General features: G+C 37.9%; 1 protein-coding gene and 1 pseudogene across 1 annotated transcript; one reads left to right on the top strand and one right to left on the bottom strand.

The window, feature by feature from the left end:
- Positions 1-426: 426 nt before the first annotated feature.
- On the bottom strand, positions 427-1,382 carry LOC101397140 (olfactory receptor 5AP2-like). Its single transcript, XM_087428452.1, is given in 1 exon segment — positions 427-1,382. A coding segment is annotated over 1 exon segment (948 nt). The 3' UTR covers positions 427-434.
- A 4,386-nt stretch (positions 1,383-5,768) lies between these two features.
- On the top strand, positions 5,769-16,011 carry LOC147911188 (olfactory receptor 5AR1-like; annotated as a pseudogene).
- Positions 16,012-17,032: the final 1,021 nt, after the last annotated feature.

Below are 17,032 nucleotides of genomic sequence, written 5' to 3'. Positions count from 1 at the left end.
GCAATTTCATCACAATTCAACATTTTCTACCCAATTCCCTCACTCCCTTACAGGTATGGTTCTGGAAACACTCTCCAATAAACCTCCTGCATACAAATATCAGTCTCAGAGTCTGTTTGCCCAGATCCCAATCAAAGACACCAACATATTGTAATAAAACTAAGATTAAGAAAAGCTAAATACTAAAAGTAAAACTTAAACCCAGATCAGCCAATTTCAACTATTTTGTTACTTTACCAGATACTACCCTCCCCCACTGTGTTGATTCATCATATAGGCCTATTGACACAAATTTAAGACACCAGGAGATTAAGAAGCAGACCTCATTTTAAACAATCTACTTTAACACAGAAAAAAAGCTTAAGCAATCAGACAATAAAATTAATATGAAAATATATTTTCTTCTACATAACAGGATGATGTGTAACACGCCTTTACAGTATGTGTTTCTGTAAGATCTTCTTTAGGGCCCCTTTCACATCCTTATTTTTCAAACTGTAGATGAGAAGATTTAGCAAAGGGATCACTACCGTATAAAAGACAATCTTGTCCTGCTCCATTGAGTAGCTAGACGTAGGGCGCAAGTACATGAAGAGAATTGTCCCAAAGAATATAGTGATAGCCATGAGGTGAGAGGCACAGGTGGAGAAGGCTTTGTGCCTGCCCTCTAACGAAGGCAGCCTCAAGATGGCAATGAGGATACACAGATAGGAAATGAGGACAATCATAACACAGCTGATCACTATAAAACTAGAGAAAGACATGATCACGATGCCATTGATGTGGGTGTCAGAGCAAGAGAGTTTGAGCAGAGGTGGGGTGTCACAGTAAAAATGGTTGATCCTATCAGAGCCACAAAATGATAATCTGAAAGTCATTCCTGTTTGTATGGCTGCATTTCTAAAGCCTGCTAGGAATTAAGTAGTGACTAGCAAGGAGCAGATTCCTCCAGACATGAGCACTGGGTATAGCAGAGGGTTGCAAATGGCTGCATTGCGGTCATATGCCATCGTGGCCAACAGGAAGCATTCAGTCCCCAGGAAGGAGCCAAAGAAGTAGAAGTGGGCAGCACATCCCCTGGAAGAAATGGCCTTATTCTCAGCCACAAGGTTCACCAGCATCTTAGGAGTGACGGGAGAAGAGCAAGAGCCATCAGCAAAGGAGAGGCTCCTGAGAAAGAAGAACATGGGAGTGTGGAGACAGGCATCAATCTTAATTAACACAATCATCCCCAAATTACCCACCATGGTTGCCACATAGATTAACAGAAACAATCCAAAGAGGACAACTTGGAGATCTGAATTGTCTGAGAGTCCTAAGAGGAAAAATTCTCTCACTTCTGTTTGATTCCTGCCTTGGACTTCTTTCATATATCCGATCATTTGAGCTGCAATAAGAGAGAAGACAGAACATGGCGTTTGGTCACATGAATACATGACAGAGCTATAAACATCTTTTTACTGACATAAATGCATACAAATTCTAACAGAAGAGTGCAACGTGAAAAACATAGTAAAATGTGAATTGGACTTGTCAAATCAAAAGACTGTGCCTGAGATCTAGGTGTGCTATTTACCAACTAATGACCTTGAAATAAGTGCTTCATAGCCATTAACTAAGACCAAGCTCACGTTAGCCATTTGTCGAATAATTACAGGATCTTATTTCTATGATGTATTTCTCTTCCTTATTGGTGATAAATAAATTAATTGATTTATTAACATGCCTTCTAGACACAACTTCTGGAGCAAGAAGGTGAAGTGAATTCAGACCACTGACTATTCCTCCACAGTACTAATGGAATGTATAAAAACTATTGAAAGTTAGCAAAATTAATCAACAGTGTCCAAGAAGAAGAAAATAATTGAATTTCCTGGGGGAGAGGAGAACTTGAAAAACTGACGACCAAGGAGAGAGACAGAGGATGGTCCCATGCAGCTAGCATGGCTCCAACCTTGCCCTAATTCCCAGCATCTGCATCTACAGGAAAAAAAAAGTGTCAGATAAGTATCGAGCATTTTGAATAACTCCCTCCAATATTTAGAGGATCAGATTGTAAGAATAAGTAGACATACCAGATGAAAGTAATAGAACAAGCCATGGCCGTGGAAACCCCTACTTAACACTCTGATTCACAGGATCACAACAGAACCAGAAAACACCAGCAGCAGCACATGGAACGTTCCAGCCACCATACTGAATTGGGGGAATAATTTACCACCAGGTCATCTAAGTGGGAATAAGAGTCACCCCTTGCAATGTGTAATGAAGCTGAATACAGGGCCAAAAAAAAAAAAAAGAAAAGGAAAAAGAAAATTCAAAATAGATGCCCAGCCTACGTCTTCCAAATAAAAGTTTAAGCAACAGCTCCAGTGGAATTCTCCCCTTTCACTCCAATCCCCTATCCCTTCCTTGACTTCAGATTATCGAGCAATAGATAAAACTCTACTAGGCTACCTGTCAAATCATAGCTCAGACAAAGTGTTAAATCCTTTATCACTCACCGGAGAAATTTATTTGATACTGTATAAAATTAAAACATAGGACCAAAGTAACACAATGGCTGTGCTAACATTGGAGAGAATAGATCTACTGAGCACAACTGGGGAGAAGAGCGGGCAGGAACTGGTTCCGTTCTCACAGACACTGCCGTACACAGAAGTGCCTATCCATGCTCTGCTCCATCTAGTTTCCATTGGAATAGGGGCTCAACATCCCAACCAATAATAAAACCTGGGTTTTTTATACAGTATTATAATGCTTCAAAGTGTTATTGCACCTATTATCTTATCTGAGCCTCACCACAAATCAGTGAAGGAGATAAGCAGATATTATCCCAAGAGTATTAATAAGATCATCTTTTGTTAAACGAAGTCCCTGAAGTATAGGGCTTTCTCAGATAATTGGTGGTGAATCTTGAGCAGGAACATAGGTCTCTTGATGCAAAATTATTTGTTGTTCCTCAACACTACATAAACTCTCTCCCTGTTTCACTGGACAAATATACAGCCTAGGTCCTCTTCCTTGGAATAATCTTGCTGTTTGAACTTCAAAAGAACAGCATCTCCAGAAAGGAAGTAAAAATAAGGAATGGATCTTTTTCTCCCATCCTCAACCACAAAGTTTCCCTAAGAGTATTATTTTATCAGAAATAGTGAAAAAAATAAAATGCCACAGACATTTTTTTGTGTGTGTGCTAGACACACAAAGAAAGGTAATGATGAGTAAAAGTAACAAGTACTAAAATATGGTAAGCATTTCCTATGCTCTACAAGCACTGTGCTAAGTATTTTTTCCTGCAGTGTTTTATTTAAATCCTATGAGATAGACAACATTTTAATCCTCTTTTTGCACATAAAAGGTACAAAAGATTTGTGACTCTTTCTCAGAATCACAGAGTTAGCCTAATGGAGTCTAATTTATACCCAGCCAATGCAACTCTTAGTCTCTTAACACTTGAGGTAATTTAGAATGACTTTCTCAGTAACAGATGTGAGCACTAATACACAGAGCAGTTGATACTGTAATTCTCAGAGCTTCATTAATGTGCTAGAATACATTTAGTTACATTAAAAAATCTCCTTAAGAGAAAATATAATTACAATTACTAAAAATTTCTTTTGTAGAATTCATGTTCATTAATTTGCACTATTAGCAAAATACCATTTGTTTTACATCTGGTGCTGTGAATTGCATGTTTTCTCCTCCCCTCTACTTTGTCAAATATATTTCTCTGCTTCTCTGCAGGAATACCCTTACCCCTGGTGAGATTTTGCAGTCAATCCTCTAGTCCAGAGACTCTTGATCTGGGTTTTTAATTTCTAGGAGTTTGTGAAAATAATAATGAGATTTCCTGAAAAATCTGGTGTTTAAAAAGGCCTGAAAATCACATTATTTATTGCTGCCTTTATTTCTCCTAATGATTTACAAATCTTATAATAATAAAAAACAACAGAGTATTTATTTATCATACTTTCTAGCCATGCAGTGTTCTCAGAACTTTGGGCCTATGGGTGATTGGAGAAATTAACAAGATTGTGAATTATTTTTTAGGTCAGTAAGTTACATGGGCAAAACCCTTTATAGCTTTTTCTTACCTTTCTTAACTGCTTGACTTCTATTTGATCCCTTTGCTTGTTCCTGTCCAGTGCCTAAAATCAGCAAAAAAGAAACAAAGTAAATAAAGCCTTCTTCTTAGAGAAGGCACTCACTCTAATTCTCCCAGGTTAAGCAGGAGGCACAGTTGGAATGGACTTTAGACACCATCCGTTAACAGAGATGGGAAAACTGAAACCCTTTACACCTTCCCTGTGGTAGGAGAGTTACTCTGCATTCAGCAGAGTAACTTTCTTTTGCTTTTCCTTAAAGATAAGTATCCCAATTTGTTACATCAGAGTAAAATACATTTCAAAATAAACCATATATCCCTGCAGTGCAGTTGTGATGGTTTTTGCAGTTATTTCCAATTGTAGAGTCTCTAGACCAGACTCTGGAGTAAGCATCCTGACTTATTTTAAACAGGATATATTTCTTGTTCCTTAGTCTCCGGGGACAGCATCCCTCTTGTCACCTCATTTTAATCTACTGTTTTTTCCCTCTGAAACTAAGGAAATCACATGTCCCTTTCATATTTCTCTTCTTTACCCTCGGGACACCTGGGCCCAGTGATGAATGAATTTTCAGTTCCATATTCCTAATCCCCGCTAAGCACCATTCTTCCGTCTCCTCTGATATTTGGTGGTCTGGTCCCCTTGGGACTATTGAAAAAATCCACAAAATAGCAGGTTAGCTATTAGAGAGATAGCAGCTCTGCCTCTGGTCCTGCCTGCTCTAAGGACTTTGTGTCCATATAGGAAGTTATGCTCCCTGGATCATGGGGAAGGGCTGATGGGAGGAGGTGCAGGGAGAACAGGGCTGTCTTGGTTTTCGATCCCGGCTGTGTGTCTCACTGATTGGGGACTTTAGATATTGCACTAAATCTCTTTGCGCCTCGGCTTTTTTGTTTTTAAGTGAGAATACTAATGCCTACCTCATAGGGTGAGCCTATAGATAAAATAAATGAATGACTGTGGATTGCTGCATTGAATGAAAATAGATACATGATTAATAAATAAGAGTTTCCCCACTTTGACACTATTCCCTACTGTCCAGAGTAAGAAATAGTTATCAGCCTATGCAGCCTACATTGAGACTTACCGGGTTCCCCATTTGCCCAAATAGATCTTCAATGTAGAAAACACAGATTCTGAAACAAACTAATGGATATCTGATGATCATTTGCATTATCTATGCCACTTTGAGAAGACTTTCTCATTAATTTTTCTCTCAGTATCATTTAATCAATGCAATTTGCGCTAAATGCTGGGGGACAGAGACTTAAAAGATGTCTTGCTTTATCTCTAGCAATTCAGACAATATTTTTATTATTTTGGTTAAGTCTTAAATATCCTACTTTTAATTGGTACCTTGGGGGGAAAATACAGAAAGCTCCTATCAACACAGAGTCTGAAACATAATTGGCAAACAATGAAGATTTATTTAATAAGTAAACAATTCTTCCTCAATTAAGTGTGAATTAGTTACTATATAGGAACAAACTGTTATAAACTAAATGAGATTAAATTGTGTGGAATTGGAATAGGGATGTAGGTTGGAAGAAAGGTCATGTGGCACTAAGAGGTCAGTGGTAAGGGACCCAGGACATAAGGACCCTAGGTGATAACAGAGTGGTGGAATGAGACCACTGGGCAACAAAGGAGTAACTAACCATGGGCAGTATAGGTGGTATGTCCTAGTCAACCCCAGCTATAAAGAAGGAACTCTCAAAGAGCTTTGGAATGAGAAGAGAACTCATTTTTAATCCCAGCTTGAGTGTCATTCAAAGAGATACCAGATGATGCTATATCTCTCTGCCACCAGGATGGGGATCATCAGAACTTAGGATGCAATTTGATCTCCATGCAGTATTCTGAGAATTCAGAGTGAATACAGTGCTGTTTTAGTCTTACTAGACACTGTCAACATTTCAATGACTCATAATTGTAAATATAAAAAAAATAAACCATACAAGTACTAGAAGAAAACACAGTGAAGTCTTTTGTAACTGGAAGCATTATTTAAAATATATACAACAGTTATTTTTAATCTTATCAAATACACCAATTTTAAATTTAATTGCAGCTGAATTTTGAATATAAATAGAACTCAAAATTGAGAAATAATAAAATTGAAAATTGATAAATTTGACAACATAAAGAAAAAAATAAAGGAAGAAAAGGAAAGAAGAAAGAAAAAAAGAGAAAGAGAAGAAAAGGAAACGTATTGCATGATAAATTTCTTAGGAAAATCAAAAGACAAATGATAAATTGGAGAAAATTTGCACCTTATATACTAGACCAACAGATGATGTCTCCAATATAGAAAAAATATAAAAGTTAATAAGAAAAATATCTGTGAAGAAATTCAAAATATGTAAGAAACATGCACTGGAAAAATGGACACAAAATATGAATAAACATTTCACAAAAATAGAAATGCAAATGGCCCTTAAATATTTGAAAATATATTCAACATTTATATCAGTCAGAGTCCAGTTAGCAGACGGAAAACCACACAGTAATTCTATCAGATAAAATTTAATATAAAGACTTACTACCTGGCAACAGGGGATTAACTATCAAGTGATCAGGAAAAGTCCAAAGTATACAGAAAGAACAGATACAGGGAGCAGCTACTACCTCTGGGGCTGAGGCAGAGCACCAAGGGAGAACACACTTGGAAGAGGACACCATCTCCAAGGCTCTTTTAGAGGTGGTTGTACTGGGTGTGGCTGTAGCTTGCTATATGGCAGAGACATTCCCTGGCCAGGACTGCCAAACAAGAAACCACTCAGTAGGGTTCCACTGAAACTCACTGGGTAGCCACCCCCTGGGGTGCCAGCAAGACTTGCTAGAAAGTCACCTCTGGTGTGCTGACGAAACTTGATGGGAAGCTACTTGTGGGAGTGCTGGTCAACCTTTATGAAGGGTGAGCACCATTGGGTATCCCACATGCTACTGGCTACTACATGCCATCGAGTAACAGGGAAAGAAGACATCAGTATTAGAAAGAGAGCCTTTTCCTTCCACAGTGTCCCTCCAGTGTTCTCCACTGATTAGCTTAATATTGTCCAGCTGCAAAAGGGGAAGTGTTTATAGTGTCCAGGTCCAATATCACTAAAGCAAGGCAAATGTGGATGGATTTGGAGCTGAGAGACAAAAAATTTACAACTAGTATATTATTCTCAATGAGAAAAAATGCAAATTATGACTACCTTCAGAGAATATTTTCCAAATTTTAGATGGTCCTATATGTGTGTGTGTGTATATATATATATATATATATATATATATATATAGAGAGAGAGAGAGAGAGAGAGAGAGAGAGAATAGGTAGGTAAATTTAGATGAGAAATACAAATAGTTGACAACCAATTTTATTGAAAAGACTGTGGGGAAATAAGCACTCTTGTACATAGCTGGAAGGAAACTGGAATATTTAGCAAGTTGCATATTAAATTTCCCTTTGACCCAACAATCCAACTTCTAGGAACACACTCAGGTGATGTACTGGTCAAAGAAGGAAAAAGCATACGCATTAGGCTATTTATTATTGTATTTTTTTCTTCTAATAGCGAAAGATCAGAACCAACTCAAATGTCTAACAGGAAACGTTGTAAATAAACAACGGTACATCCACACAATGGATTATTATGCAGCTAGACAAATGAGAGACAAATATTTATTTCAAACCAAAGTTTGACTTGAAAACAAATATTATAGGCCGGCCCGTGGCTTAGCGGTTAAGTGTGTGTGCTCCACTACTGGTGGCCTGGGTTCAGATCCTGGGCGTGCACCGACGCACCGCTTCTCCAGCCATGCTGAGGCCGCGTCCCACATACAGCAACTAGAAGGATGTGCAACTATGACATACAACTATCTACTGGGGCTTTGGGGGAAAAAAAGGAGGAGGATTGGCAATAGATGTTAGCTCAGAGCTGGTCTTCCTCAGCAAAAAGAGGAGGATTAGCATGGATGTTAGCTCAGGGCTGATCTTCCTCACACACACAAAAAAAAAACACGAAAAAAGAAAACAAGTATTATAGGTAAAAGAACATGTCAGTGTTATTAGGAATTAACTTTTCATCATAAAATGAGATTTAAGAATAAAATTAAAGTAGCTGGATTGAAAAAAAACAAGATCCAGCTACATGCTGTCTACAGGAGCCCACTTTATGTTTACGGACATACAGAGGCTGAAAGTGAAGGAACGGAGAAAGGTATCACAAAGATTCTTTTTATTAACTTCTATGATTTTATTTTTGCATCTCTTTTTTTTTAGAAGGAAAATTTCTCTCAAATAATATAGCATTTCCAAATTAAGTGGCTTTTTTAAAAAAAATTGTATAGGTAGGGAGATTTTACAACTGCCCATTTTTGTTTTTCTTTATACAACAGGAAGCTGAAACAAAGTTGCATGCCATCTCTTGAAATTAAATAAAGGTAAAGCACACATATTTTTTACTAACTTAATCCCATTTTTAATGTTTGAATTTTATCTTTCCTTCATCCTATTTTTCTTACAAATATGTACATGAGATAAGAAAATAAAATTTTTTGGTAAGCTACCCTAGATATCTTCCTGGAATAAGAATCTTTGCCTTATGAATGGCAGTCTTCTCACGATTCTTATCAAAGGAGAAAAAGCATGAACACCACACTCAGACAGATGAGTGTTTCCATTCTCAATCTACCACTTTTTTTTTTTTTTGTGGGGAAGATCAGCCCTGAGCTAACATCCATGTTAATCCTCCTCTTTTTGCTGAGGAAGACCAGCTCTGAGCTAACATGTATTGCCAATCCTCCTCTTTTTTTCCCCAAAGCCCCAGTAGATAGCTGCACCTCATAGTTGCATATCCTTCTAGTTGCTGTGTGTGGGACATGGCCTCAGCATGGCGGGAGAAGCGGTGCGTCGGTGCGGGCCCGGGATCCGAACATGGACCGCCAGTAGTGGAGCGTGCGCACCCAACTGCTAAGCCACCGGGCCGATCCCTACCATTTCTAAGTTGTGTGGTCCTGGAAAAATTAAATAACTCGCACTCACTTCATCTCTAAATCAGTGAGTCATTCACTTCATCTGAAACCAGAGGCAATAATATTATCAGCAGAAGATTCAATTGATCACACATGTGAAAGTCCCTGCAGTGTCTCTAGCAAATAAATCTTCTCAAAAATTGTTGGTTTCCTTTCCCTGTTCACCAAACTATGGTCTCAAAAAAGATTAAATCTCATTAATTTGTTTTGTGATGTTAAATTTCAGACACATGTCCCTTACACTGTATTAAGATAGTTTAAATAGGTATATGCAACATGGAAGTTAAATAAATATAATCATATAAATGTATATAGATGTAACATGGAAAGAATCAGCCTCTTGGAAAGGAGTTTCAGGCATCAGAAAATAGATCTTTCTAAATTACTGCCAAAATCACACCATAGAGGCAGCTTTGAGACAGCCCTGGTGGTCTAGTGGTTAAGATTCAGTGCTCTCACCACCACAGCCTGGGTTCGTTTCCAGGTCTGGGAACCAGACCACCCATCTGTTGGTTGTCATGCTGTGGTGGCTGCATGTTGCTATGATGCTGAAAGCCACGCCACTGGTATTTCAAAAATCAGCAGGGTCACCCATGGTGGGCAGGTTTCAGCGGAGCTTCCAGACTAGACAGACTAGGAAGAAGGACCTGGCCACCCACTTCCAAAAAAATTGGGAAAATCCTATGAATAGCAGCAGAGCATCGTCTGCTATAGTGGTGCAAAAAGACCAGGCAGGGTTCTGTGCTCTGAGGTGCACATGGTCCCTAGGAGTCAGGATCGACTCCAGGCACTAACAACAACAACAAGGCAGCTTTGGGCTGGTAAAAATATCCCTGCAGCACTTATGGTTGATTCAATCATCACCACCAGAGTGACTGGAAATCCCCCTGTGCTTCCTTCTTTTATCATTAAGGCTTAAGGAGGAGAAAGTGAAATTCCTCAGGGGATGACAGTTCATCAAATCTTTGGGTCTCCTATGAGTGCAGAAAGCATTTCATCATATTTCTTCTGAGGATTATTTGTGACTCTGAGACTGAAATACCTCCTGCACAAGGGAGCAAAGGTGGGATGAGCAAGCAGCTCAGAGACCACTATCAGAGTGGTTCACCGTCACTGGATTCTTCTCAGAATAACGTTCAGTAGAGCTCATTGAGAGAACAGGAGACAGTCAACCCCACCAACAGGTAGAAAACCGTTCAAGTCACAGGTCAATATTTGGCAAAGAAAGAGAAAGAGATGTGACCTACTGGGAGTGGAGCATTACACTGCTCAGTGCTCCTTTGAGCATGCATTTGCTTGACACCAGATCCATGCCATTTTAAAGTTTCAAAAGGAGAAATGGACTATGGGTTTGGATTTTAGGTATCTCATAAGAAGTCTGAATTCAGAAAATACTAGAATTGGAATGTTCCAAAGAGTTTTTATCCTCCAAACCATTCATTTCACAGGTAAGGAAACTGCAACTAATACAGCAATTCATCAGTTAATTAGTGCAAAAAACAAAACTACAGCCAGGATTCCAGACTCTTACTCCAGTATTCCTTTCCTATAGACGTGCAAAAGCTGGTAATACTTAGAAATCTAAAATATATTTGGCCAGTATCTGCTTCTGTAAGGCAATACTTTTGCTGATCTTTTAGAAATATCCAAGTTTAGTAACTGTGGAATATGCTTATCTACTCACTATTGTACCATTTCTTCAAGAGTCAGATCTGCTGACTTTTAGCTACATGAGACTAAAAAGAAAAATATAAAAGTTTTCTTTTCTTTTGTCTTAATCAGCCTTGATTTTGAATTTTATAGGTACATCTCTACTTGTTTTATTGTTTAATAGAAGCGCTGTAGAATTAAAACCACGTTTTTCCTAAAGGTTAAGGCAGTCCGTGATGCATCACCCCACGGAATAAGCATTGAACATCGTTTTTTCTGGGAGTTATGAGTGTGCACACATCTACCGAATTAAATTATCTACACTCACATACAATGGCCAAATGCATTGGGCACTTAGGACATCACAGTCACTGAATGACTGCACTATGTGTGTGTGTGTATGTATATTCTAACCAATTTTTTGTTGAAAGTTATTAAGGTAGGCATCAATCTCATTCAACAAATAAAAAACTGATTCCAAGAAGATAAGTAGTGTGCTAGAAATCAATAGTAGTAGGTGGCAAAGCCTGGATTTGTCTGTACACTACAAGAGAGAACAGGCAGGGTGCTTTATAATTGGTGAAATACTTCTCATATCCTTCCTCATTTAGCTGGAACCTTGATTCTGTCAGGGAGGAGAGAATGATTTTCTAATCACATATTCTAACTGAGCACAATGAATTGATCAGCACATACTCAGCTGTGGATTCGTCCTGACGCCCTGTGCCGTGTTCTTACCAGGCGTCTCATTTTCCTCTAAGTATCACCTCTGCATTTTCAAACTTGGTGTCTGGGTCTATTTCCTCATCTATAAAACTATGAGATTGGACTAAACGACTCCCTCCCGTGTCAACAATAGGATTATTTACTCTCTCACTAAAGTGGAAGAACAGAGGAGGAATGCAAGGACTGTGGTAGATCTTTTGCTTTTTCTTTGTTCCTGGTGAATTATTTTCAAACTTCTATGTGAAGAAGTGGGGAAAAAAAACACAGCACTATATATGAAATTGCCAGTCCCAGATTCAATTGCTGATTCTGCAACTAACAAAATAACTAACAAACTGTGTGACTTTGCAAAACCCCTCACCCAAAGCTTCTGTTTCCTCATTAATATAACCTATAAAGTGATACATTCATTCATGTGTAGTGAGAATGAGCTGAAGTGGGGGAGGTGAAAATAGTTTGTTATTTTTTAACAGCTTTATTGAGGTATAACTGACATACAATAAATTGAATAAATTTAAAGTATAACATTTGATATGATTTGATATATGTATGAAACCATGCTCCCAATCAACCCATTACCGCCAAAAGTTTTCTCATGCTCCTTGGTACTCTTTCTCTCCTGCTCCTCCTCACACACACCTCTACCCAGGCGATCATTGATCTACTTTCACTATTGATTAGCTTACATTTTCTAGATTTTTATAAATGGAATCAAATAAGATATACTCTTTTTTATCTGGCTGTTTTCTCTCAGCCTAATTATTTTGAGATTCATTCATCGTGTTGCATGTGTCAATAGTTTATTCCTTTTAATTGCAGAGTGGTATTCCATTTTATCGACACACTATAATTTGTTTATCTTGTCACCTATGAATGGGCTTTGGATTGTTCCCAGGTGTTTTAGAACAGTTGGATCATAGGATAGATATGTGTAGGTTTAATTTTATACTGCCGAAGTGTTTTCCAAAGCAGTTGTATCATTTGACATTCCCACCAACAGCCATGAAAGTTCCAGTTCCTGCGTTTCCTTTACAACACTTAGTATGGTCTGTCTTTTTAAATTTTAATCATTCTAACAGATGGGTAGTGACATCCCATTTTATTTTAATTTGTATGTCCTTACTACAACTGATCCGAGTATTTTTCAAGCATTTGTTGCTATTCATATATTTTCTTTGCTGAAGTGTGTGTTCAAATCTTTGGCCCATTCTTCTTGGATTGTTTTCTTATTGAGTTTTAAAGTTCTTTATATATTATGGATACAAGTTCTTTACAAAAAATATATTTTTAAAATAATTTCTCCAAGGTTTGTCTTTTCATTCTGTTTCCTAATTGACCTAATGTATGAAATGATGAACACATTCACTACATATTAAGAATGAATTGAATAAGAGTAGATATAAGTACTTTATAAACTATAAATTCTTGGGCAGATAGATAGTGTTGATTATTCATTATTAGATCCCCTTCTTTGCTGCAGTTGATTATATTCTGTGCAGAAATTGAGAGATGGAGGCACTATTGTCAACCACCCCAGGATTTAAGACAACTTATTGTGAATGTCCACACCCCCATGAAAGACACATTATACTACTCTGCTTTCTATCTTTCTTAAAGAGGAAACCAGTTAAAGTCGATACAGCCTGAGTTCTCACTTCAGGTTTAGGTAGAGGATGCTACTTATTTCTAAATTAGTTTGTGTTTTGTTTTGGTTTAGTTTTGCCTACTTCCTTCTTAGAATTCTTCAATGGACCAGATATTTATCCAAGCAAAGAGAAAAAAGTTGAACAAATGCATGCTCCTGTGTGACCACGGCGTTGGATAATGCTCTCTCTATTCCCCTTGAGTGAGGGATGCTTGAATATTAACTCTGAACTGAGCTGTACAGCAACCTGTTTGCTAGACAATAGAATTATCTAAAGACACAGCTGTGGCTTCACCCTGATCACGTCCCATGCCAAACCTCTGGGTGTTTCTAAAGATCAGGGAAACCAAAAGACTAATTCTGTGTCCATGTATGATAGGCAAAACAGGAAGAAGAAAGGCAGACACAAAAATAAAGAGATTTAACCTCCACCAAATCATATACACAGAAGACAATAAAGGGAAACGGACTCTAGAGTCAGACAGACCCAGCTCTGCTACTTACTGGGTGTTGACTGTGTTGAAGTTACTTAATATTTAGTCTTGTTCTTTTCAGATATGAAATTGAGATAATGGTGGTATCTACCTCATAGAGTGTTGTGGGGATGAAATTATGAAATGTGTGTAAAGCACTCAGTGTTCTGGCATAGATTTAACTCAGTCACTCTTAGCTTTTTAAAAATTACTATTATCCATTGCCTTTTTAAATATTTCTCACCCTATGTCCCAAGTATTTCACTTTCTGTATATATGTGGGTATGGTATATTATACTTTGAGATCCCTGAGTCTTTCATCTTTCTTTTTGCACCGACCTGCACTGAGAGTTGATGTTTATTCATTATCTGCATTTATATTTGCTTTGTTTTAGAAACAAGGAAGGGACACTCAAAACTGCTCTTCTTTACTAATTGATAAGACAGATAATTACACAGATCAGGTCAAACATTTGGTACCACATGATAAATGACCTCAGAGCATCAAGGTCTTTGGAGAAGCAGAATATACCATCCCTAAGACGCTAACACTTTCTCCTATTTTTACTGGGCACCTGGAGAGGACACACGATCATCACCTTCACCAAAGTCATTTGAATTATCCTAAGGGTCATAAAATCTAATTATTGGGAAGATTTTTAAGAATCACCCCAAATAATGCACTGAGTCCAGGCACACAAAAAATTGAAGAGATCTATGAAGAAAACCACTCAATGGTGACTGAGTTTATCTTTATTGGCATCACTCAGGACCCTCAGATGCAGGTCATCTTCTTCGTGGTCTTCCTCTTGGTCTACCTGATCAATGTAGTGGGGAATGCTGGTATGATTATCCTGATCATGACAGACACTCAGCTTAACACATCCATGTATTTTTTCCTTCACAACCTCTCCTTTGTGGACTTGGGCTACTCCTCGGCCATTGCCCCCAGGATGCTGGCTGACTTCCTAACAAAACACAAAGTTATCTCATTCGCCAGTTGTGCCACCCAGTTTGCTTTCTTAGTGGGTTTTGTGGATGCTTAGTGCTATGTCCCGGCTGCCATGGCCTATGACCATTTTGTGGCCATCTGTTGACCCCTCCACTACAGCACTCTCATGTCCAAGTGAGTCTGCTTGGCTCTCATGCTGGGCTCTTACCTGGATGGTCTGGTGAGTTTAGTTGCCCACACTTCCCTCACCTTCAGTTTGAGTTACTGTGGTTCCAATATCATCAACCACTTCTTCTGTGAAATCCCACCACTCTTGGCCCTCTCTTGCTCAGACACCTACATCAGCAAGATCTTGCTATTTTGTCTATGTGGTTTCATTGAATTCAGCACCATCCTCATCATCTTCATCTCCTATTCCTTCATCCTCATTGCAATCATCAGAATGAGCTCAGCTGATGGCTGCCTTAAGGCTTTCTCCACCTATGGGTCTCACCTCACTGACGTCACACTTTTCTATGGCACAGTCATGTTTATGTATCTGCAGCCAACATCCAGCTACTCCCTGGACCAAGACAAGTGGGCCTCTGTGTTCTACATGATTATCATCCCCATGTTGAATCTCCTTGATTGGTTTACAGAACAAGGATGTAAAAGCTGCTTTCAAAAAACTAATTGGAAGAAAACCTCAATAATAACAAAAAATGAAAATATGTTATCACCACAGGTAAATGGTAGTAGTAGAAGGATGGTGGAAGGAGATAGGAAATGCAAATAACTTTCCAATGAACACCACCCAAATTATCATCTATTTGCTGAGTGAATCTTAATTCCTAAAGAGTTTTTGGTAACTCTTAACCCTATGATCTGAAGGAAATAAAAATTAATGTTTTGAAAGACATGCTGAGCAAGTATACATTATAAGTTATAATTGAAAGAGCAGTTGCTTTAGAATCAGGAAGATCTTTGAATCTCATTATCACATCTCTAATCAGTGACCTTGTTGCTAGAGGACTACTAAACAAAGCACTTTAAATCTCATTAAGTTCTTACAACAATTATTAGAGATAGCCATTATCCTCATTTTAAACATGATAAAAATAAAGTTCAGACAGTTAAACAAATTTGTCAAAGTTAAGTGATAGAATCAAAAAACTGATCCAAGGTTTACACTTTCCATTTTGATTAATGACAAACATTCAGGCTTTGGACTATTTAGAAAGAAGCCCTCATCTAGGCTCTGCTATTTTCTAGCTATGTGATCTTGGGCGACTTGATCTCTGTAAGCCTCAGTTTCTTCATCTACTAAATGGGAGTAACAATGTTTATCTCAGTATTTTTCAAAGGATACGCTGTAATCTCTGTAAAGAATCTGTCAAATAAAAATACTTAAGAAACATTATTTGCTTTTATTTTTCATTCATTTCTATTTTAACTGTCCATAATTATGCTGCCAATATGATGCAATAAAGAGAGGAAATTAATTTTTTCCGTGTAGTTTGTGGTAGAGCATGCATATCAACTTATAATGGCAGCAGAAAAATGCATAGAAGTTGGATCACCTTGGTCTTAGTCTCACTCTCACCAATAATTATATCAGATAAATGCCTTAATATCTCTGTACTTCAGTCTTTTCATCAATAAAACAAGGACTATTTTTTTTTTATTCTGTTTGGTGAGGAAGATTGGCCCTGACCTAACATCTGTGCCTCTATTTTGTAAGTGGGTCACCACCGTAGCATGGCTTGATGAGTAGTATAGGTCCACTTCCAGGATCTGAACCTGCAAACCCAGGTTGCCAAAGCAGAGTGTGCCGAACTTAACCACTATGCCACTGGGCCAGCCCAAGGACGATTATTTATACCTTATCTATCCTATTAGTTTAAGTGATAAACCCGTTATGTTTGAAAAGACCTGAATTGTCTTTCATACATTAAAAACTTTGTCCAGTAATAAAATCATAACAAAGGTAAATATGTCAATCATGTTCTCTATAGTAGACTGCAAAAATCACATGAGCTGGTGTTTTCTTTAATCAACAAAGAGTTGGTATTCACTGTACTACAGGCTTAGAAAGGCAAAAATTGATGCGGAAGTGGCTAAGAAGGGAAATATCAGAGTGAGATAAAGCTGAAATTCAATTATGATTCCTCCTTGGATAAGCATAACCTATATAACCTCAGGTGAGATTTTTTTGAACAATGCATGCTTAAGACTTGGTGGACAATATGATTTTAAAGGAAGATAGAAATATAGATAGATAGATAGATAGATAGATAGATAGATAGATAGATATTGATATAGATGCATTTCTTGACCTCATGCAATTTATATCCATAAGGAGATAAGATAAATGCAAATACCTTGATTCACAGGAAAAAAAAATGAGTAAATGCCAAAAGAGTATTGCAGTCAAAGTGCTGTGGAAGCTCGCAATAGAAAAATAGCACTTTGTCCT

The sequence above is a fragment of the Ceratotherium simum genome, unplaced genomic scaffold (genome assembly GCF_057802395.1).
Source record: "Ceratotherium simum simum isolate JZ-2026a unplaced genomic scaffold, ASM5780239v1 HiC_scaffold_48, whole genome shotgun sequence".
Lineage (NCBI taxonomy): Eukaryota > Metazoa > Chordata > Mammalia > Perissodactyla > Rhinocerotidae > Ceratotherium > Ceratotherium simum.
The sequence above is the reverse complement of the archived record's forward strand: the minus strand, read 5'-3'. Positions and strand labels throughout refer to the sequence as shown.